The sequence below is a fragment of the Aquarana catesbeiana genome, linkage group LG06 (assembly GCF_042186555.1).
Source record: "Aquarana catesbeiana isolate 2022-GZ linkage group LG06, ASM4218655v1, whole genome shotgun sequence".
In the NCBI taxonomy this organism is placed as follows: domain Eukaryota; kingdom Metazoa; phylum Chordata; class Amphibia; order Anura; family Ranidae; genus Aquarana; species Aquarana catesbeiana.
Window position 1 is genome coordinate 302,654,218 of NC_133329.1, and position 24,441 is coordinate 302,678,658.

Here is a 24,441-nt window from a genome sequence, read left to right on the forward strand (position 1 = left end):
TTGGTGATTTACAAATACAAATTGCCCTTTTCAGCGACTCTTTACCCAGTTATTGCAATTAAATTACCACCTATGGTCTTATTCATGTGGAGATTTAGATTTTGAATCGTGATTTTGGTTAACAATTGTAACCAAAAGCGTAGTGTAACTGGCATAGATCTTGGTTGTTCTGAACTGTTCATTGAATAAAAATCAATGGTTCAAAGTACTGCTACACTAGTTTAGCAAGCCCATTCCCACTGTGGGCACTGCAGTGCAAAATCTGGTGAAGCTGTGCATGGTAGCCAATCAGCTTCTAACTTGTTCAATTAAGCTTTGACAAAAAAACTTGCAGAGATGCACCGGATTTTGCACTCTCCAGTTTTAGTAAGTCAACCCAATTGTATTATCTGATTCAAAGGCAGTGCACATCCTTAAAAACAAACATTATACTAAATGAACTGCATTCATTACTGTCTGCAGATTGTAAACTAAGGCCCCTTTCACACGGGGCAGATCAGTTTTGACAGACTCCGCTTGCTCAGCAGGAATTGCTCCACTAATCCCCGCTGAGCAGACGGATGACAGGTCCGTCTCCACTCACTGTGCAAAGACTGACCTGTCAGAGTCCCGTTCACGTCTATGGGAAGATCGGAAGAAAATGGACAGGCTATCCGTTTTCATCGGATCCCACCCACTGGGCGGATGGACGACTGTATCGCCATCTGTCTGTTTTCAGCAGATTTTGTTGGATCGGATGTCAGAGGACAATGAGTGGCCCGATCGGGTCCATCCGAGAAACAGACAGGCAAACCTGATCGGTCTGATCGTGTGAAAGGGGCTTAATTGTACATTCCTGGAAAAACTGATTTTTTAGTTTTGAGCAACTACAGAACCCACTGACTAGCTTTTTTTATTTAAAAGTAAGCAACAACCAGAAGTAAAATGTTGGGAGCTCACAAACTCACTTACTAGACATAACCAGCTCTAAACATCTTACTCTTCCAATGGATTTTTCATTAATTGAGGATTTATGCCACATTTCAGAGGAATCAATTAGTGCAGAGGAGAAGTTAATGTAGAATTCAGGAATCAGTCTGTCCCATCTAGGGGTCAGCTAACAACATTTTGGCACTAGGGCACATATGTTTGCATTAACTATAAAAGAAAGGGCTCAAACACTTTAGACACCTGGTATAATTTTATAGTCGCATTGGCTACCATGCTGCTGGTCAAGCCCTAACCCACAGGAAAAACACAAAAAACTTTGGCTGCTAATGGAAGAAAGAGACCACATGGTGTATGGGATATTTCAGCCATGATATCTTGCTGCTGGAATCCAGAAGAACATTAGAAGCCAGCAGATGTTTCAGCCTACCAGCATCTGACTTTATAATAAATATCAGGTTTGGCTGGACAGACCCTTTAGACTGCATCGACCCACAAATGAAGTAGGCCCATGCTTATTTTAAACTTGAAGTAAACTTTAGGCACAGGTATTGTGTCCATATCCCCAGTCACCAGCAATTTATAACATTTTGACGGGCATAAAAATGTGTACCTTCTTTGCAAAATTGAGTAAGCCACGCAATAGTATCAGGTAATATGAACATCAGATGCTACAGGCAGTTTGGCTTCTGGCTGCTTACCCGTGTGACTTCTCTTATGGACCATTAGCACATTGGGGCCAATGCAAACCATGCCACAGACGTCACATTTCAGTTTACCATTCGGAAGCCGGATTCCGCCATCAAGAGACAGCTCCTGATTCATGCGACTGTCTGAGATCCCATTGGTTTCTGCCAGGGGCTCTTCCAAACCACTCTCATCATCCTGTGCCTGGATTGGAGTACCTCGGCGAAGGGGCTTTCTGTCCCCTTCCTCATCACTCTGCATCTCCATCTTTACAGAGTTTGCTAAAAAAAAAAAAAAAAAAAAAAAAAAAAGAAAAAAAAGAAACGTTTACATTAGTATTGAATTTATTCTTCATATGTATATAATAAAATAAAACATTCCGAGATAAATATAGGAATGCCATTGTTGACCTCTTTTAGAAAATACTTTTTGTGCCTGGGTTTTAATACTTTTAGCTCTCAAGTAACCCCTTTGTTAGAGTGGCTGCACGGCTAAATGGTGGTGCAGTATAAGTCTATAGAAGAAAATAGCCATGCGGTGCATCTCTTCTGCAGATATGGGACTTCAGTATATGTTACTATCTGGATTTGCAATTAGCATGCTGGCTATTTTCTTCTAGTGTCAGAACAGACTGATATTACAAACCCATAGTACAGATTTAAGCTTTGTTTAGAATATTCTGTAGTGAAACCCTTTCTATCGTCTAGCACAGGGGTGACAAACTCAATTTCATCGATGCCCACATTAGCATTAGGGTTGTCCTCAAAGGGCCAGTTGTATTTGTAAAACTACATATATTTATCCGGGGCTTTTTTCTTTTTTCTGAGAATAGGTGCAGGAACTCAACCACACACCCCCATGTCAAACCGCATCGAACACGGGGTGTTGCCAGTGGGAGGATTCTAAAGGGGCAAGGAATACTAGGAGTGCTTTATGTGCGGAGTGCAGGGATGTACAGAGTGCAGTTCCAGGGATGCCCTATGCACAGAGTGCAAAGTTCAGGGGTGAACTATGTACCAAGTATAGGATTCGGAGGTGTGCTACCGACAGAGTTCAGGGGTGTGCTATGTACATAGGCTTGCCACCCGTCCGGGATTCACCCAGACAGCCCAGGTTTTCAATTGTGTGTCCGGGTTTCAGACCACCTGAAACCCGGACACAATATTCAGAATGGACTGTTGCTTCCCAAGTAACCAAGTACCACAATCGCTGAGTGCATAGGTGTGCACATGGGGCCCATCACCATACGCGGACAGGAGAGAGGGCTTGATCTGCTCCTCCTCCGGCCCTACCCCTCTGTCTGTCCACCCACACTCTGATCCCCCACGTTCTGTGCCTCAGGAAAGGTATGTGTGGGCTGGAAGTTTGAAGCTCAGCAACCGGCAGATACATTGTGAAAGAAAGGTGTTGATGCCTGAGCCTCCATCCTTGGATGAGTGAGCTCCCCATCCAATATCTGTGACTGAAGTCCCCCCCCTCCCCCGTCTCTCTCCTACCTCCAAGCGAGTGAGTACACTAAGCTAAGGGGGACTCAGATGTAAGGGGTGCCCTGTGGACTCTGATGTAAGGGGGGCTTTGGGAACCCTAATTTAAGGGCAGAAACCTCCTTACATCAGAGCTCCCCTTTACACCAGAGTCCACAGTGTTTCCCCTTAAAAACACAATTTTGCAGTGCGCGGCTAAAGTGTTCGGGTTTGCTTGGAAAAAAAAGGTGGCAACCTTATATGTACAGAGTGCAGAGTTCAGGGGTGCAATGTGTATAGAGTGCAGGGTTGAGGTGTGCACTACAGACTACAGGGTTTAGGGATGTGCTATGCACAGTGTGCGAGGGCCACATGAAATGGCCTGGCTGGCCGGATTCGGCCTACGGGCCTTGTGTTTGACAAATGTAGTCTAGCAGAACTATTGTGGACTCATGTCTTGGAATCAGAAAAGCTCATGCTCATTGGTGATCTTTTGCCTACAAAGGACATGAAACAAACAATGTACAAAACAAAATATGGCATTTCTAACATGGGTGTGAAGTCAAAATAGTATTTTAAATTTTGGATTGCATAATGGGTTAGATCCTCTTCCAAGATGTTTATTAGCCAGATTTCCCCCTACACCCACCATTGGTGGCTGTCAAGCCATTGCTGAAAATGTACTTCTTATTTCCCCTTTGTGGAGTGCAGTCTCTATATATTTTTGCAAAAAAGTTTAAATTGAAACTTGTGTAAAACACCATAAAAGGACGCTTTTTAGAAAATGACCACCCTTCCCTTAATTATTGTGAATGCTCCAAGAGACCCTCTTTGAATTTTTGAGAAATGCAACACAAGACCTCTGTGATTGACGAGGACCTTTAGGTGCCAGCATACAGCTGCCAGTATGTTACGACTGCTGAACCTAAAAAGCTTTGAATATTCTTCCTGGTTAGCTACAGAGTTACCATAAAGTTGGGATACATGTAAAGGCAAACCATTAAATGATTACCTTTTTCGTTTTGGTCTCCTTCAGAAAAACTAGCCCTACAGACACAGACAGTCTGCACACCTAATTGGATGTCATTTGTAACCAGTACAGGTGCACGTACAGGTATCATGTCAGCTCATGGTTACAAAAAAAAAAAAAAAAAAAGAAAGATAAAATTATTTGGACATAACCTAATATTTAAGTGTACTAGCAATTTTAGTCCTCACTGTCATGTTCTATTCTAACAACTGCTGAAAACAAAATTTCAGATGGACATAACTGGAAGATCTCATTTAATGACTGTTAAAAAAAAAAAAAAAAAAAGGAGGGAAAAGAACTGACAGTTAAGTACCTACTTAAAATAAAGACATATGAAAAGTACCACGTGCACCACTAAGTAGCTCCACAAAGCAAACAACAGTTTTAAGTCAGATATAGTTGACAAAATTCTACCTCCAAACTTCTCACCATACGGTTTCATTTTTTCTTCTTTCTGGCTCTTTTCCAGTAGGACGAAACAGCTGCCAGGTGTATGCTGCAAGCTGTTTGCCCCTCTCCTTGTGGTTTGTCTGCATGAGCCCACAAACAAGGTCGCCGGGTCCCTTCCAGTGCAGGAGGGAGTAGAGCCCGACCTCATCTCGTTCTCAGCACTAACTCCATCCTTCCACTTTTAGATCCTGCCGTCAGTACTTGTTATGTGCCTGTATTCCTCTCCCACAGGGATGGAACGGCGAACATCATCTCTCCATAGAGGATAAGTGCTGCAAGAGGGATCTCCTCACTGCTATTCACAATCTACCTGTATAATACAGGCACACTGTTCTGTTGATGTATATGTGATTAGCAGGCATATACAAGTGTTCTTACAATACAAGGCTAATAATATGTATTAGCATATATCCCTGCATGCCAGTTACATGGAAGAATCCCTTTCCTGGAATGTATCAGTTAATGGCATCATTCTGTAACCCAGTAGTTGTTAAACCAGCCAGTCAAGTAAGGGATATGCAATGTGATAAACTACTATTCCCTGTTGGCTGACAGGGCAAGTAGTTCATAACAGCTACTGAACAAGTTTGCCAAACAATTGCATGACTACCAGAGCATGCTGGGAATTCTGGTTTAGTGTCATACTTCGATTCTGTGATGCCCTGTGAAAAATATTCGTCTGATTGCCCCTGGTGAAAATTTGAGTCTTGCCCACCCCCATGGTAGCCAGAGATATTTCTGCTTTCTAATGGGTATCTCACTACTCTGGAAGTTTGTTACACAGTGGAGAAGCGGAGTTGCAGCCAGAACAAATTGCGCTCCTACACGGAGAATCTGAATTGACAAAATTAAAGTCCATTTAAAGTGTATTTCTTTATACTACTGTACCTATGCACGGTATGGATTTACAACTGATTTTTGCTTAGAAATTTCTTAAAATAAGTTTATAATGCTGCCTTCTGCCCTCCAGTGCTTTGCGTCAGCATAAGTGTAGAACAGCCACACCCCACAGCACAAATGTTTCCATACAGAACTGTATTACAGCAGAGCGGAGGGAGTTTGTCAGATCAGTTCTGATACCAAGTTCTGATTACCGATTGCACTGGGTCTAAAGGCACACGCACGCACCCCTGATCGGAAAATCGGATGAAAAATAACACTTTCAAAGTGATCGTACGATAACCTGATCGTTCGTATGCAGCTTTTGAGAGCGGTTCACGACACTTCATGCAAAATTATCCAATGGGACAAGCACGAAAATTTTCTCACACAATACCAGATTAAACAAAAAAATTGTACAATCAGTACAGTTTTCGTACAAAAATAAAATACATTGCATCACTTTTGAATTTGTACTCGGTCTTGAGAACTTTCATAACTTTAATAACCACTGCATTCTCCATTTGAAACGATCATGCGGGAAAAAAAAAAAAAGACCACACTGGACATTCTTGTCGGGATTCCTGCAGAGCATGGACTGGCTCTGACATCAGCTGACAGCAGGCTTCAGCCCATTGACGGTTGAATCTAGGTCACAGGAGTGCAGAACGAAGTGCAAAAAAGAGCTTTGGCCATACTTCTCCTTTAATGTGTGATGGCTTTTATATCAGTAATCACATTCAAATATTATGCCTCATTGTTAATCAGTATCTGATTACTATGACACAGTTTGTCAAGCACAGTAAAGACTTCATGCAGCTTCAGGATTTGGTATATGATTTCTTACATGGTAAAAACATTTCGTTCTTTCAGTGTACTAAAAGAAATCTTGATTGAAAACAGTTAATCAGTGTCACAGTGAATTCTATCTCCAATAACGCACCATTGTTTTTCCTGGAAGTACTGCTTCTCTTACCGCCTAAAAGTAGAAGATAATACCTTTAAGTCAGAATCATTTGTGTTTTGCAATCATCTTGTGCTCGTCCTTTTGATAAGGGAATGAGACAAGCATCGCACCATTACGAAAGACAACACTATCTTTCTTTCCATAAGTCAGTTGTGCAAAATTCTCAGTAACTGCCTCTTTCTGCATTTACATGAACAGAACTGTTATTCTTAAAAGAGAAGTATGGGAATATATATATTTATATTTCTTTAATCATACCTACCTAGGTGGATGCAGCATAGATCCGATGCTGCATTTGTCCCCCACCGGTTCTAACATTGAGAACCGAGTGATCAAACACCGCCAATCACTCGGTTCTCACAGCTCCCTGAGCATTGAGCTGCTGACTGTCAGTCACAGCTCTCTGCTCTACACCCTCCTTGCTCACTGGAGCGCTGGGCTGTGGAGGGGGGCGGGATCGGCCAGTTCAGGCTCTCAGCGGCTCATGTGGACAGATCCCGACTAAAGGGTAATGATTTTGCCCAGCCCTGAACCGGCTCTGTGATGGCAGCCGACACAGAGCTTCAGCCCGCTGTCAGCTGAAAACGGGTCATAGGAGTGCAGAACAAACTGCACTCCTGTGATGCACAAGAGAAGTACAGCCAAACAAGCTTTGTGCATCAACATATAGCGCCCAATTAGAATCCATATACTATTGGACTAACTTGAGAAAAGTGAGATTAAAAATAAATTTGCAAACAGGCAGGAATTTAAATGCAGAAGAGACACTCAGGGCCATTAGCTATGTGCCCTATGCAGGGCCATCTTTTTCTGGCACGGGGATGCACAGGTCCAGTCCATCCCAGTGCCAGTGCCCCATTGTTATCTATTTGGACATGGCTGCACAGACACAGCCGCTGTATCCTAATATGACAAGGCGGTTATGGGCCCACAATCGCACACAGGGTGAGATTAAGGACCCACACTCAGATGCCAGACTGTGACAGTGTCTATGCAGCCTTGTATTCTTAACACACATCAATGGAACACCAGCACGGGGATGCACACAATACCTGTGCATCGCCATGCCAGTAAAAGACAGTCCTGCAGGAGGCATGCAGCTAGTTGCCCCATGTTTCCTGTATGCACAGCTCCGTGTTACAATTTCAGCAATTCTGAGATGATTGAAGTGCTGTGCATACACTGAAGTCATGCCATCTTGGCTCAGCCAATCTAAATGGCCTAAGAAAAGTCCCTGGAAGAAGACCAGCTGAAGGAGGTCAGCGGCCAGCAAGGAGTTTTGGAACACTGCAGCACTGATGTGAAGGTGAGTATAGCTCCACTTTAACAGTAAGTGCTTCAAGTACAACTCCAGGCTCCTGTATAACGCTCTAAACAAGCCCCAGATCTAGTTACTATGTTATGCACAAGCCTCAAATTAAAAGAAAATAATTCCTTTATCTTCTGTGACTGAGCCAAAATCTCCATTTGTGTCACACACTGCCACTCACAGTGGGAGCGTTTCAGCAGCAGAGAGTGTTGTCAATCCCAGAAAGCAGTGGGCAGAACTAGATGCTTGTTAATCAGCAGTGACCATGCAGATAGCCATGCCCCCCTACAACATTTTTTCATCCCACTGTAGCATAAACGGACACTGCCAACATGAGAGCAGCAACTCTACTCTGAATTCAGGAGCAGTGCAGCATTGTTGCCACATCATCACAGGATGCTGCATTTGGTGGACTTCGCTGGCAGGCTCAACAGGCATTTGTGGGAACTTAGCAGGGGATGAAGTGAAACCTAAATGTGTAGCTGAAGTTATAATCAAGTGCGGCAGCACTATTTTACTGGGTGGACATAGTTCTAATTTGATGAATAAGATGTCTTTACACAATATGGCAATTAAGCTATTCAAGCCTGGTTGGTAAATGTATTACACTCTTGCTTGGCAGGGATGGGGTAATGAGTTAATTTCTCTTTCGGGTAGCCCCAATTTCTTTCCACAAATCAAACTTATCCCATGCAGACAGGTCCCAGTACACATGCATGTGCAGAGCTGAACAGTGTGCATATATAAGTAACACACCTTTTCCTGTATTAGCCCACACCAGGGGTCCCGGTGGCCATATGCAGCCCTTTACTTGCCTTTATCTGGCCCTTGGGGCACTATTCCACTCACTGACACTAACACGGATGGGGCACTATCCCTCCCACCGACACCAATGACAGGAAAATATCCCTCCCACCGACACTAATGATGGGGCACTATCCCTCCCACCGACACCAATGATAAGGCACTATCCCTCCCGCCGAAACCAATGACGGGGGCCCTATCCCTCCAACTGACACCAATAACGGGGCCCTATCCATCCCACCGACACCAATGACGGGGCACTATCCCTCCTACCAACACCAATGACGGGGCACTATCCCTCCCACCAACACCAATGATGGGGCACTATCCCTCCCACCAACACCAATGATAGGGCACTATCCCTCCTGCTGATACCAATGATGGAGCACCATTTCTCCCTCTGAAACTAAAGATGGGACATGATTTACCCGAACAGATGCCAGGACATTTTCTACTCCCACTGGGCATACTTTGGCCCATCTAAATTCTAAGCACAGTAAATTGGCCCTTTGTTTAGAAAGTGGGGCTACACCGTTATAGTTCAAGCTTTAGGTACAGTAGCTTAACAAAACACTCCTAGCAGCAACTTTTGAGCTTTTTTTTCCTGCTTCTAGAAGCAAATAGTGTTATCCTATGTGTCCATGCACACAATTTTAGTCTAGGAACATTTTTTGAAGCTTCAGCTTCTAGGAGCAGAAATTTTTTTTTTTTTAATTGCGTGTTTGGGAGCGATTTGCCGGCAGAAGAAAAAAAAAAAACCTGCTGAATACTCCGAACTGCTGCTAAAAGCTGGCACAAAAACACTATTGTGAGCGTTTTTCAGGCATTTTTTTTTAGCATGTAGTGTGTATGGAGCCTCCAAAAAAAAAAATCATAATACCTAGTCAAAACTCCCTTGGATATTCCAGGAGTAAATATTACTTACTGTACACACACAGATAACAGAAAGGTACTAAAGTGTGCAGGGAAAACCACAACACCGTCTCCCAGCATATCCCAGCTGTAATATTAGGAAAGTCCCCAAGGTCTCATTACTCATTTGTAACCCAGAAGACGAGATACCCTGACCTTACAGTGTTTCACGTCAAGAAATTCACAATAAGACTCAAAGAAAAACTATCAGAATTAGTGCTGAGTTGCCATAGGTCATAGTGCAAAAAGCAAACATATCATTTAAAGCCAAATCCCAGCCCAAACTGTTATACTTCTTTTCATTTCCAGCTGGCGCTGGTCAAGCAGTTTCCTAATGGGAGAAACTCAATATCCCCCCCTACTGGTATAACTGCCCAATTTTATGAACATCTGATAAGAAATGAGACTGTAAATTTGTTTTAGTCTCACAAACATTAAAACTTTCATATGCATATCTCTCACTGGAATCATCCCTAGAGAAAATGACATTTATATAGTTGTCTTCTGACATTGCTAATAGGAATTCAGAGCATGACAATGCAGAGACAGAATCATACCCACACAATGACGATTTTGCTCTGATTGCAGCCCTTTAGTGTAGTATATGGGCTCACTGTAAGCGAGCGGGGATCTTTGCAAAGTAGCTTAGGCAGCTAAGCATTGACTTCTTGTTTATTTGTGCTCCAAATAAGAATTTTAGAATGTCAGTCCCAGTAACAATGGTCAGCAAAATAAAAAGAAATGGTGAATCTAACCGTATTTATGTAGTCAAAGCGGTTATGTATAACATTTTTGCCTTATGCAAAATTCTGACCAACCTTGTTGCAATCTGAAGGTTTAATGAAAATGTGGTCAGTATGACCATAGTGCCATAATCTCATGATCATCGCACTGGTTAGGAAAACCAAAAAAATAAATGAAAAAGCAATAACCCGCTTACCATAAATTACATGAATTGTGTAAATATAAAATAATTTGGTAGTGAATTTAACTCAAAGGGCCAGTCCATGCGAAACATTCTATTTCACCAGTAAAATTACATCTGGTTTCCCATATCTGTAATCAAATGACTTCCTGGATTCCCATATCTTTGAGGCTCCAGTGGAGAGGTGCTCCTTCTACAGTACCTGACCCTGTCCCTCCCCACCTGGTCATTTTCTCTTTGTGCCCACCTTTTGGTGTTCACATCTCATGTTTCAGTTCTCTATAATATATAACACTTCGACCAGAGTTGGAACTCCTTTCTAAGGCTGCATTTGCTATGTAGTTATTTGAAGGAACAAAGATGAACACCCCATTCACACATGTGCAACTTGTCATGCAACTTTGAACATGTACCCCATGTTTTCCAATGATGACCATTCATATATGTGCAACTTAAAGTTGCAGTGACTTCAAAGTAGTTCATGCAACACTTTGGTCCACTTTCATGCAACTTGAGGGCCATAGACTTCAATGTTAATCCTCAAAAGTTGAGTGAAAGTTGTACCTGAATGTTTTACATGCAACAGTGGGTCCAACTTTGCAGAGGGAGAACAAGTCACATCCAAGTGTCACCTATCCAAAAATGCACCAATGTTACATTATGCAGTATGCACGTAGAGCTCTGTAGAAAAACAAAATATCTCCATAGGTGGGATTTTCTCTAAGGCCCCTTTCACACTGAGGCGGTTTGCAGGCGGTATTGCACTAAAAATACCGCCTGCAAACCGCCCCTAAACAGCCTCCGCTGTTTGTTCAGTGTGAAAGCCTAAGGGCTTTCACACTGAAGCGGTGCGCTGGCAGGACGGTGAAAAAAGTCCTGCAAACCGCTTCTTTGGAGCGCTGAAGGAGCGGTTTATTCACCGCTCCTAAACCGCTCCTGCCCATTGAAATCAATGGGACAGCGCGGCTACGAGGGATTTTAACCCTTTTTCGGCCGCCAGCGGGGGTTAAAACCGCACCGCTAGCGGCCAAATACAGCTACAAGAACGACGGTACAGCAGCACTAAAAATAGCGCTGTTGTACCGCCGACGCCCCCACTGCCCCAGTGTGAAAGGGGCCTTAATAACATTTGGATAGCAAGCATTAAATATGCAGTGGGTAAGGAACTGGCTGAAAATATGGCATACCTAACTGGCATTTTGAGAAGATATAGTTCCTGAAATGGAAATTACCATTTGCATATTGTCATTAGCAAAGACTCGTAAAAGTTTAAACCAGGTATCAGCAACATGTTGATAGCAACTTTCCTGCAATTGCAGCCATGTAACAAGTAGATCACAAACACCATGTGCCAACCAGCAGCTCCTGACCCCGTCCACTACATTTCAGATGGCAAGAGTTATTGCAGAGTCGAGGAAGGCCTGGAAACCTTCTGGGCTCTAATGTGTCAAATAAAAAAAAAAGCCAAAACAGAAACCTTGGAGGGCTTCCCTCACTCTGCCAGGTGACGCTGCACCCAGGTCTGGTAAGTGAATTTTACAGCGGGAGTGGGAGGTTTGTACTGGAATAAGATGTGAGTCACATGCTACCGACCCCTGCACTCTGCGTCACATGCTACCGACCCCTGCACTCTGCGTCACATGCTACCGACCCCTGCACTCTGCGTCACATGCTACCGACCCCTGCACTCTGCGTCACATGCTACCGACCCCTGCACTCTGCGTCACATGCTACCGACCCCTGCACTCTGCGTCACATGCTACCGACCCCTGCACTCTGCGTCACATGCTACCGACCCCTGCACTCTTCAAAACTTTTTTACTTGTAAATTTACCTTTCACTGTGATTTTGTTTAAAACAATAAAAATTTCAAGGCGATAAACAGGACAGTGGAACACTGGCAGCAAACCAGTCATTTAGATCATAGATATTTTTCAAAAATAAGTATAAATGTGACGCACAACTATAGGGGTGAGGCTAATACAATGAAGCTAACTTTTTAGGAAACAGACATCTTATTTATTTTCACTAGTAGTTTGCTGGCAGCAATGGCCAGGTTTTTAAGGGTTAACTGCAGGCTGCTAGAAAGGGGAAAAAAAAAAAAAGGACAGGAATTGAACACTATTCAGAACTTTGTGCAATGACACCCCATGATGCCAGCTCATTCAGCTAGTTTACACCTGCTTAATATTCAGAGGAGATAACCCATAGTGTTCCGTAAAGTTTACTATAAAAGTATCCATTGTTGCCCGCTGCCAATCAGTGTAAGTGTCCATGTGTTAAAGGCATTAGGAAAAAAAAATTTGCACATTTTCTCCATTTGAATTGATGAAAGTAGGTCTGCAAAAACATTAGTATGAATTAATTAAAGAACAATGTTGCCAGGTGCTTAATAATGCTGGCTGAGATTCAAACAATATATAAGCAGGCTGAATGTACCCAAGTGGATCGATCAATCAACTTTGGTACAACCAGCCTGGTGGATTTTACATGCGCTTAATCACTAGCGCCTGTTATTGCCACTAGAAATGTCACGGTTTTCTCCCAACGGGGGTGGCTTCCCCCACCAGGAGGAGAACAAGGGAATCCCCTATCAACACTGTCTGGTTAAAGGAGGAATGGAGCATTGCAGGAAAGCAATTCTCTACATCTATGGCTGGCATAAGGTCAGACTGGGAGCCTTCCTCCCTGTGCAGAGATCGAAACATAGCTTGGAAGGAGAAGTCCTGGCTCCAAGAACATTCCTGAGACAAGAGGTGGCAAGAGGAATGCACAGAGGAAAGGGACTTGTCAGCTAGGTTTAGGAAGCACCCATGGCATACATAACAGTGAAAAAAATTTTTTTTAATCCTTTGCCAAGTTTTTATTACTGCCCGTTTCCCTGATAGAAGATTAATGCTCTCTAGTTATCCTAGTAACTGTCAAGTAGACTAAAAGTGAGGAAAAATCCATGATATTGTGTTGCCATCGGAACAGGAATAGAGGGAAAATCTTTCAATGGAGACATTTGTTCTGGTGACAGCTGGCTAAAATAGGATTTTACTTAATTTGAATAGATTTCTTCTCACTTCCTGTTCTATCTAGAGCACATGTGTCAAATACAAGGCCCAAAGGCCGAATCCGGCCCACCAGGACATTTCATGTGGCCCTTGCACCTCACTCCTTGTTTCTGCCCCCACCTTGTCTCAGCAGTCGGCAGCAGAGAGGAGGACAGAACTCCCCGCCAGATCCTGCGCCTCTCTGTACAGCCAAGGAGAGGCTGGTCTCTGCCCCCCCCCCCAATCTCAGCAGTCAGGACAGAACTCCTCCTACAGATCCTGTGCCTTTCTGTACAACTGCAGCGACCCCTTGTCTCCGTCTCCCCTGGTCTCAGCATTCAGCAGACTCAGGCAGCTGACTCTAGCCCTATTATGGTCCCCCTCCAGACCCTGCACTTTGCTTTCCAGCTACACCCCCAGTAGCACAAGGTAAGGGGGTTGCACTGTGATGTAAAAGGAGGGTGGGGGACTCTTAACTTCTGGTGGTGTGGGGGCTCTTGACATCTAAGGTAAGGGGGGGGGGTGCTTTAGACATCCAGTCTTACAGATACAACCATAATGCTGATGTGGCCTGCGATGAAATTGTGTTGGACACCCCTGGTCTAGAGGACAGGCAGTCAATGGAAATGGCAACCTTTTTTAGTTTTAGTTATATTTTAAAACCTCCTTCTAAGAAAATTAATAAACTACAGTAAAGCGAACAGTCCATGGCTGGAAAAAAAAAAAAATTCTGGTTCAATAATTTTTATTGACAAAGCTAATTTTAAGGTTTACAGGATGCTACATACATATCTGGATGCTCCTTGTGCAAAGACAATGGTTATATTACATCATCATATAATATTACACGGGAGTGTTTTGACAGTTATCATATTTGGCATATCACATATTGCTAGAAAATGTTAACCATCGTTTCACAGTCTGACAGTTGAGGGTTCTAGAACAGGATATAAAATCACAAGTATATACGCATATTGAAAGAGAAAATCTTCCAGCATTTGGATCTTTACCGAAAGTCTGACTGCCAGCAAGCTTGTACGTCCAAAGGAAAAGCAATCACAATTCAGCTGTCATTTTTCTAGTGAGGTTTGAAAAACACTGTTGCTGTGGGCAACAAAGACAGGTTTTCCTTTAGATATTTGTATAAATAAGGCCAGTGATTTCTTTGTACAAATGTTTTTACGACAGAGCTTAAAGCTTCAGGCAAAAACAATATAAACTGTAAGAATAGTCGTTTAACCGCTTCGGCCTCAGAAGATTTTACCCCCTTCCTGACCAGAGCACTTTTTGCGATATGGCACTGCGTCGTTTTAACTGACAAAGCACCCAAACAAAATTGACGTCCTTTATTTCCCACAAATAGAGCTTTCTTTTGGTGGCATTTGATCACCTCTGAGGTTTTTATTTTTTGTGCTATAAACAAAAAAAGAGCGACAATTTTGAAAAAAAAAAAAAATCGCAAAAAGCATAGATTGATTGGTTTGCCAAAAGTTATAGCGTCTAAAAAATAGGGCATAGTTTTATGGCATTTTTAATATTTTTTTTTTTTTTTTTTACTATTAACGGCGGCGATCAGCGTTTTTTAATTTGGAATGCGACATTATGGCAGACGCATTGGACACATTTTTGGGACCATTGGCATTTATACAGCGATCAGTGCTATAAAAATGCACTGATTACTGTATAAATGTCACTGGCAGGGAAGGGGTTAACACTAGGGGGCGATCAAGGGGTTGTGTTCCCTCTCTGTGTTCTAACTAAAGGGGGGAGGGGATTGTCTAGGGGAGATAACAGATCGCTGTTCATACTCATACTCTGTATGAACAGACGATCAGCCTCTTCTCCCCTCAGAGACCGGAAACTGTGTGTTTACACGCACGCAAATCACGGTTCTCGGTGTGTCACCAGCGATCGCCGGACACTCGCATAGGCTCCAACGGCACGCGCGCATGTCCCTAGTGGCCACAGGGTGAAGCGACGCAAGGTAACATCGTTTCGCCCAGCCGTGTCATTCTGCCGCAATGAAACTGCTGCGGCTGGTCGACAAGTGGTTAACTACGTCTGCATTTTATTTCAGGATGTATGGGCTGGCTGAAGAGCTTATGATCCACACAATTGTGGTCAGCTAGAATATAAAGGCCTGCTTTTGAGATGAGGCCTTTTCAGCATGTTCTGGACCAAGTTAACCCACAGCCAGTATGGTCCTCAGCATACAAGGTTTATCCCATCCAAAATCAATGCAGCTGGTTTGTATAATAGTGGGAAATGGAGATTCGGATGTTTTATCCTTGAAGTGTATGTGTAATGAGTATTTAGCCCTCCAAATTCACTTTGACTACAGAATGATTAGCCTTTATGTTGTAAATGACTTAGTGGGAGAGTGGGAGTGGCTTAGCAAAAGAAAATTGGGCAAGGCTGACACTAATCGTCCACAAACATGCTGTGTTGTCAGCCCACAACAGGTCTTAGGAGCGGAGTGAATTTCCTGCAGAGCAACAGGTATTTCTCCATACTTTCAGGGTCTTTAACCCTCTCAGCAGCCCTTTACGTGGGCTTTAATGGCCAGGAGGTGGCACAACTTCTATATCATATAACTGCTGTGATTGACTCTCACACAGTCACATTATCAAGAGCCCATCCTGCTAGCTCCCAATCAGAAGCTGTAAAAGAGAGCTGTCAGTGACTGTTCAACCAATGCACAGTAAGTAGGCTCTCAGCACACAACATCCGCCATGGACATGTATTTGAAGCAGCTGGCCGTTAAAACCCACTTTCTTTGCAATGTGGTCATCAAGAAGTTGAATGACTAACCATGGGGAAATGCAGGTTTTGCAGAAATGCAGTGCATGTTATTTTGCCCTAATATAGATTTAAAAAAAAAAATAAGGTCTTCTGGAGTACATTAAAAAGGCAATAACACTTGATGTTATCCAAAGTTTACTAAGGATTTTTACCATTGACCATGAAAACTTAACAAAGCATGCTAGATACATTGCACTTAGTTTACTAGGGACTAAAGTATAGTTCTTCAGCACTTTAAGACTTCTTTCACACTGGAGGCATTTTTCAGGCACTTTAGCGCTAAAAATAGCACCTGTAAAAAGCCTCAGCTGCAATCCCAGTGTGAAAGCCTGAGTGCTTTCACACTGGGGGGCTGCACTGGCAAGACGTCAAAAAAAAAGTCCCACAAGCAGCTTCTTTGCAGCGCCTGTAGCAGTGAATAAACCGCTCCTAAAGCGCCCCTGCCCATTGAAATCAATGGGCAGCGCCGCCAAACCACCGCAAAGCTTTGCGGGCGGTTTTAACCCTTTTTCGCCAAAAAACTTTACAAGGTTGGGTGAATAATTTTTTTACAAGTCACAATATAGATCAACAAGAAAATTTCTCAAAATAGCTTTTTTTTTTTTTTTTTTTATTAAAAAAAGTAAAAAAAGTAATTGAGCTTCAGTACACTGAATTTATCAAGGCAAAATGCTGCCATTAGTTTGCTGCAGTGAGGAAAAAGCATTTCCTCAGTCTCTTCTCCCTCTGATCAGACTGCCACACTGTACCAAGTGACAAGATGAGAGGTAGAAGCAGAGGATGACAGACATTTATGAAGGCAACCAAGAACTCCATAGGCACCAGGACTTACAGGATTGTGTCCTCACTAAGAAAACAGCTTAGTCCAGGAAGCAGATGCTAACAAAGAATGATGCTATCCTTCTGGAGCAGATGAAGACATTGCTGGAGGTATGCCGTGATCTCTGCAAAAGGTAATAAATACCTGGACAGGTGAGAAGTTAAATATTATGCTAAGTAATGCGTACATACGTATCAAGAAACTAAATTTGATGATAGGTCTACAGTAGAGTTAAAAAGATTCAACTCCCATGATGTGATTCTCTGCTCAGCCATACCGAAGAAAGAATACATTAAACTACATATAATATGGGAAGGGTTAAGAAAAAAAAAAAAAAAACACAGTAGAGCTAAGAACTTCCAGGAAAGCTGAACAAAAATACTTCAAGTCAAAATAGCCGCTGTATAATCCGGATTGGATGATGTAGACCAATGGTCTCCAAACTGCAGCCCGGGGGCCAGATGTGGCCCTTTGCTTGTCTCTATTCGGGCCTTGGGACACTATTCCTCCAACTGACACCAATTATGAGGCACCATTCCTCCCACTGACACCATTAATGGGGCACTATTCCTCCCACTGACACCATTAATGGGGCACTATTCCTCCTACGGACACGGTCGATGAGGCACTATTCCTTCCATTGATACCCACCATGGGGCACTATTCCTATGTTAAAAACGAATGATGGGGCATGGTTTACTCCCACTGATGCCGGGACATTTTCTATTCACACTGGCTACAGTCCGGCCACCCTAAAGCATGAAGGACAGAAAACTGGTACTTGTTTAAAAAGTTTTTAGACCCCTGATGTAGACTGTACAACTGTACAAACAAATACAACATAGGGCGCAAACCTAAAGCCAGCTGATGTGTTTTGGGTGATGTGTCCCCTTCCAGAGCTAAACTCTTACTCTGAGGAATTAGGCACATCCCCCAAATCGCATCAGCTGGCTTTAAGACATCCATTTGAACCAGAGGAGTTCCATTGAAAGGATGACCTTTGGGTGCCTGTATATTTTACAATGCTGTTATTTAGATTTCTTTTTTGAGTGTACACAATTATTCTAGATCTTTTCTTGTAATAAAGTGCTATGGATAATGCTCAAGGCATTTGTGGCCTTTGCTTTATTGGTTTGTATAGCATGCGAAGGTGTACAAATTAGCTTCACCCCTTTCCCTCCATAATGCTGAGCTTGTAAAACGGGCATTTGGTTGTAATTTGTAATTTGCACAACTAGACAATTAAAAGAATACACTGAATTGTAAACCCAATGTTCCTCCCTAAAAAAAAAAAAAAAAAAAGACAGATCCTTTAACAAGAAAGTACAAAACAGTAAATCAAAACATAGGGTGAACGGTCAAATATAGGCTTTATGTGGTTAATCTTAAACTTATTTTATATAATCCCTACAAAGTGCGTTGACACACTATAAAATCTCTACAAGTAAAGGAATCATGCTGCCACATTTGTCTGGTTTTCCAAAATGAAGGAGTTTGGAGGCTATAATTATATAGATTTACATGTCCTTTAATTCTTCTTTATGTTTTTTCAGTTTAACTGTACCAGGTTTTTTTTCCCCTTTAACTATACAGTTTGCTCAGAATCTACCAATCCCAGTTGACAACAAAGTAGCCTCTGTTTAAGATACATTATATTTTTACACGGTTACATTTTGAAATTTTTTGACATGATTTTTTGATGCATTTTTCCCTTGCTCTGGCGACTACCTTCCACTCTTCTTCCCTTCACCTCATTCTGAAACCATCTCTCTTTTTTGTTATGGTTTTCATTTTTTTCTTCTTGCCTAAGTCAGAATGATGTGTCCTGCTTTTGCAGCCTCCTTCTGCAAGAGGAGGACAAATAGTGCCCGGTAGGCTGCTACGTGTCACTGTGGGCCAGCTTCCTGAACCTGAAAGAGGCAGCCAGCTCACATTGGCGAGGTAGACCAAGATGGAGGCCCAGGACCTGGACTGTTACACCTAAGCAGCAGGACAGCACTGGATCAGCAGGGCAAGCCAGTATGTGAAACGAGACCAAAATTCTGGTAGGTGTTTCAAGACTGTTGTGACGATAAGTAGCACTGTAAGGCTAAGTTTAAACTTGGACCTAAACTGCCACACCTCTGTATAGCGATCCCGATGTGGATGCTTTTTCAGAGCCATTTAAAAAGATGGTGAAGAGGACATATGAGGCCCCATAATTGCTGCACCAACACTGCACGTAGTTGAGGGGCGTATGTGGTGCTTCCTAAGTAGGTCGAGTTCAAAGGTAGTATTGAACAGGAGCAGTCGCTTTTGCCATGGGAGCAAAGCATTGCAACTGTGGCATCAGAACACTCGTATCCACTGTCTTTGCAGCTTATGGGGGAAGTGGTTGGGGGGCACTAAAACAGCAAACAAAACAGCTCAACTGTGCATACAAGTCCTTAGGTTATAGCTTAAAAAATGGTGCTAATTTGCCTATGTACAAATTTCAGGCTGAAGGTTGAAGCGTGGTCCATGGATAGTCTGCCAAGGGAGTAATTCAGAGGAGTACAGAGGAGTACAGGCTGCAGCAACAGTTTGGCCTGATGTTGTGCCCATTAACCAAGCAGTGGCTATTGTAATATGGCAATCCACAATCATCTGTAATCACACTTTTGTCTATGCACCAGTGATTAACCAAGCTGCTGGACTTCTTCCTCTTAGTTAGTTCAGTAACCCCCACTACCTTCATCAATATTAGCAATAAGCTCTACAACAATTCTTTTCCATTTGTCTCTCTAACGCAGGCCATACACATAGCAAATTTTTCGTGCAACCATGGGTGGCTCAATTCCCCCATCAACACAGACAGTATTGACAAGGGACAGTGTTGACAAGGGACAGTGTTGACAAGGGAATCCCCCCCCCAGGGAGAAGGCAGTGATTACTGTTAGCGCCTACACCAGCCGCTAGCGATAATTGTATGTAAAATCCGGCCGGCTGGCCGGATTTTACCAAAGTACCAAAGTTGATTGATAAACTTGGGTACATTCAGTCTGCCCATACACAGTTCAAATTTTGGCCGGTTCAGTGGGATTCAAACCATCTATGGCCAGCCTAAGAGCACTGGCAAGAATTTCTGACCTCCACCAAGTAATAACAAGCCGTATGAGTGTGCAATGGCCCCGATTGGCTCAGTACCTCTGAATTTGGTAAATGTCACTTTCATGAGATCAGTACACAAGCCGCTATTGCTGGCATCCTTTTAAAAAATGCTATTTTTCTGGTTTCAATACCTTTTGAGCCACAACCCGAATTAGGCTTGCTGTAAATTAATGACAGAAAAGTGTCCCACTGACGCCAGCAATGGGGCACTATTCCTCCCAATTACACCAACATTGGGGCACTGTTCCTCCAATACCACTGACAGGGCACTATTCCCGCTGCTACTGATCAGAGGTGCTATGTCTTATTTTTTTTTACTACCACTGACCACCAAGTCAAAGGCATGATTTACTCCCATGGACGCTGGGGAATCGTCTTCTTCCAGAGGACCACAGTCCAGCCCCCCTAATGTCCGAAAGACAATAAACTAGCCCTTTGTTTAGAAAGGGACTCCTGCTCTAGCAGGTAGGGATTTAGCCATTCTCTGGGGCTGCCCCTATACTGTGCTTTTGTTTATGTGCCTAGCAATTATTCCAAAGGGTGGTGCTATAATCCAACCGTCAGAGAATCAAGTTCTCAGTTGTGTCCTTCAATGAACAGAAGAGAAATTGCAGCTTCTCCTTTCACGCCCATGTGCAAAGAGGTTTGGTGAAAAACATGCCACAAGTAAGCAAACCCAATTTTAAAAACAACGCAGAATTAGCTGACTGAACTTTGCAAATTGTCATGTATTTTAATTAGTTTTTTGCATTGCCCTATTAAACCCCAAAAACCTAGGTGGTGCATTTGTACATCTGGTTTGTTCTCCAGCTTACCAATTTTATGCAGAAGAAATTACTGGAGCACTATGCAGGGGAAAAAAAACAACATTGCTATTAGCTTACAATGAATACAATTTTCATCAGCAAGCAATTATTCGTTTTCTGACAGGAAATATTAATTCTCAGCAAGACGCCTCCAGTATATACAGCAAGAAACATATATTACACGAAATGAAACCTATCACCACCCTCATCTCTTAACAATGCAGGTAATGATGTTTTTTGCAAGGACTGTGCCCTTCTAGGAAATAATTGCATACAAAACAACTGTGGGACATGAAATATAGGATCCCCCTACCTGACACACCCTGCTCTGCTCTGGCAGCACCAAGACTAGCTTACAGTCATGAAACCGGTTCCAAGTCAACATCCTTAGAAAGTCGCTGCAGCTAATGAATTCACCCCCTGGCTGACCCATTTCAGCCTTGCTCAACACAGGAGCCTCCTTCAACATACAGTTCAGTATAAAACTGTGGGAAGGGTGTCTTACATTCCTGTTAAATGCTATTTGTGGATGAAATCAGCATGTCTGGAATCCTTTTATGACAACTAGAATTAAAGTGTAGGTCACAGCACAAAAAAAAAGTGTAGTACAAGTCTTCAATACATGCACATTTTCCCTTGTGATATCCATTTAAAGGCCCAAAAAGTACATAAAAATAACCATAGACAGCACTGTCCAGTTGGCTTTTCTTAAACTACTCAGAAGATCCCTATCCTCCACAATATAAAAGGCTAATTGTTCAATGGTCTAAGGTGAGAGCTGAGAGGACTTCTCAAAGTGGACCTTCCCATCCCAGGAAAGAAAGTGTTCGGGGATGAACGAGAATTAGTCTTTTTTTTAAATCCCTACACTACTGGACCCTCCCCTATGCCAGAATGACATATTCATTTCTCGCAGCCTCCTGCAATACCTACATTGCATATCCCAGGAGGCCTTGGGGTACTCTATGACACATTAGGGGGTTGGCTGTCTCTTTCTGGGTCTTGCAGCCAGCCCCCTGATGGGGCATGGTGCATGCATGTCATCAAGGGGCCAGATGCAAGAGGCTGAAGACAGCTGGCACCCTGATGATGCCAAAGAAGATGGTAGCATGGAACTGGGTGTACAGCAGTGGAGTGGCAAATCCCTATAGGATGCCACTGGATCCGCTGGCTGCGTGAGTGAGCGAGTATGTTTGTTTTGCATGACACAGCTAAAAAATGTAAGAGGGCGAGTGAAGATCCTCTAACACAGGAAGTGTACACTAGATACAGGACAGCTCTAAATTTGAGATATAATCAACTTATTAAACAGATATAACAAAATATAACTTATGATATATTCAATAGACTGAAAAGTAGCAAAAAAGCAAAAGATCATTGCTAGGGTTGTCATGGGAGAAATATGGAAGTTGCAGTTGCTAACTCATGTTCTAAAACAGCTAGGTGAGATGATGTCATGCTGACCCTGCGGCTTCAAAATTTTTAATCACTAATCCAAAATTAGTATACAGATAAAGACATCTTTTATCTGATTTCATGATCTGCATGTGTGTGCTGCATCAGTGACTAAGTATTACATCCAGTGGATGCGCATAACCAGAAAAATAACTTTCTAAATAAGGTCACCAAGGAAGCCCCCTGTATATCTTCCTCCCTCCAAGTATTTTGTGATACGCAGTCTAACTCTGCCCCTAGATGCTGACTACTGTGGACCAGCCAGGACCCCCTTGGGCCTCTTTCACACGTGCGGACCGTTTGTTTTATCATCAGTTCGGTTATGTTTTTTTAAAAGAGAAAAAAAAAAAAAAAAGAAAAGGGGGGGGGATGAAGTTCACATCAGTTTTTTATCCGTTTTTACATCCGCCAGCTAGAGTCTTTATCCACTTGAGTCCCAGAGCCATTTTTTCATGTAAAAATGGAACATTTTTCAGTCTACATCTGTTTTTTTTTCGTCTGATCGTATTTTTTTAACCAAAAACAAATAGGGCTTTGATCCGTTCCAGAAATCAGATGTTGATGGAAGCCGATGTAAATGGATGATCAACAGTTTACATGTTTTTTTTTCAAAGAGATGTATTGATGTTCATTTTTCATCCATCAAAGGATGGAAGGGAAACGGACAAACAGTCCGCATGTGTGAAAGGGACCTTAAGCCTTGTACACACGATGAGAATACACACAAATGATCGTCCAATTTTTATTTTTTTGCAGGCTAGTCTCATTTTGAAAATGAAGGTTACTAAAGTTAAGAAAAATTCTCATACGACCGAATACAACTTCAAAAGTGATGTGATGTACGGATGTGATGTACTGTATTGTGGTGTGGGCTTGGGCTTGGGCTTTCGATTTTTTGCAGACGAGCACTGTACTAATTATACATAAACCATACGTTCTGGTACCATACGAGGACATTTTTGTGTTTGTCCCTTTGGATAATCTCGCCGTGATCGGCTCTCGAAAGCTGTGGACTAACGATCAGATTATCGTACAATCACTCCGAAAGTGGTATTTCTCGTCCGATTTTCTGTTTGTGTGCACTAGGCATTAGGGTAGCTTCAGTTGGGTCAGATCTATCTCTGTGAATGAGGACAGCAAAGATTAGCTCATCCTCACTGGATTCACAATGAACACATAGCACATGCTGGTGAAAGATGCATTTCCTCTTTGCCAAAGAAGTGATTGGCTGCCCAGACATCTTCCATGGTCTGAATATCTCGGTACATGACAGAAGCTCTCTATACTGTTCTTTAGTTCATGACTATACAGCAATCCATCATTGAAAGAAAAGCATGAACATCCTTTACATGACAACTCTAAATTAGGGAAAGTTTCAATATACCAAAGGTAGCGTGATCTATTCTTGAGGAAGAAGTGCTCACCACAACAGATAAAGTCTGTTACAGCAATAGATTGCTGCACATGATAGAGACCTCATCTCCGCTCTGCCTAAGGAGCTACATAGCACCCCACACTTAAAGTGATTGTCAACACTTCTATATACCCAGTTAAGCAGCTGGCCTCAGGTGATACTGAGATGAAACAAACCCCCCTACATAAGTTGCACCTCTTGATCTGCAGTCTTCTCCTCTCTACATCAATTCAAAGTGCTGAATTATGTAAAGCTTGTCTGAGCGGTCAGAAAACGGGGCGAAGAGCTGAAATTACATTCTGCTGAGAGCAGTGAAGAGAGCTCTGAGAGCTGATTGGAGGAAAGGGACAAACCCCCCTTCACACAGCACACAGGAACAGAGCTGAGGCTGTCAATCAGCTCCCCTGTCACATTGTTTTTCTTGGTGTCAGGGAAACTTGTCAGAAGTGATTCATGCTGATAGTAGAGGAACGAAGCAGCAGACAGAAATGACACTTCATACTCTTAATTGAGACAAATTCACACTTTAGAGGGATATGCTTGGTTCATATTTCATGTTGGGGGTTTACAACCACTTTAAGTGCGAGCATGTCACCAGTGTCATGCCATGTCTGTTCTGAATCC

At 42.8% G+C, this 24,441-nt stretch overlaps 1 protein-coding gene across 11 annotated transcripts in view; it reads right to left on the reverse strand.

The window, feature by feature from the left end:
- The window catches only part of IKZF2 (IKAROS family zinc finger 2), a 138,068-nt gene that overhangs the window by 33,431 nt on the left and 80,196 nt on the right, over positions 1 to 24,441 (reverse strand). For 9 of the 11 annotated variants that reach the window (XM_073633566.1, XM_073633567.1, XM_073633561.1 and 6 more), the window contains one exon: positions 1,629 to 1,895. In XM_073633566.1, the coding sequence (XP_073489667.1) occupies positions 1,629 to 1,895 (267 nt within the window). The remainder of the gene's footprint in view (positions 1 to 1,628; positions 1,896 to 24,441) is intronic. The other 2 variants (XM_073633568.1, XM_073633571.1) reach the window with 1 other exon arrangement.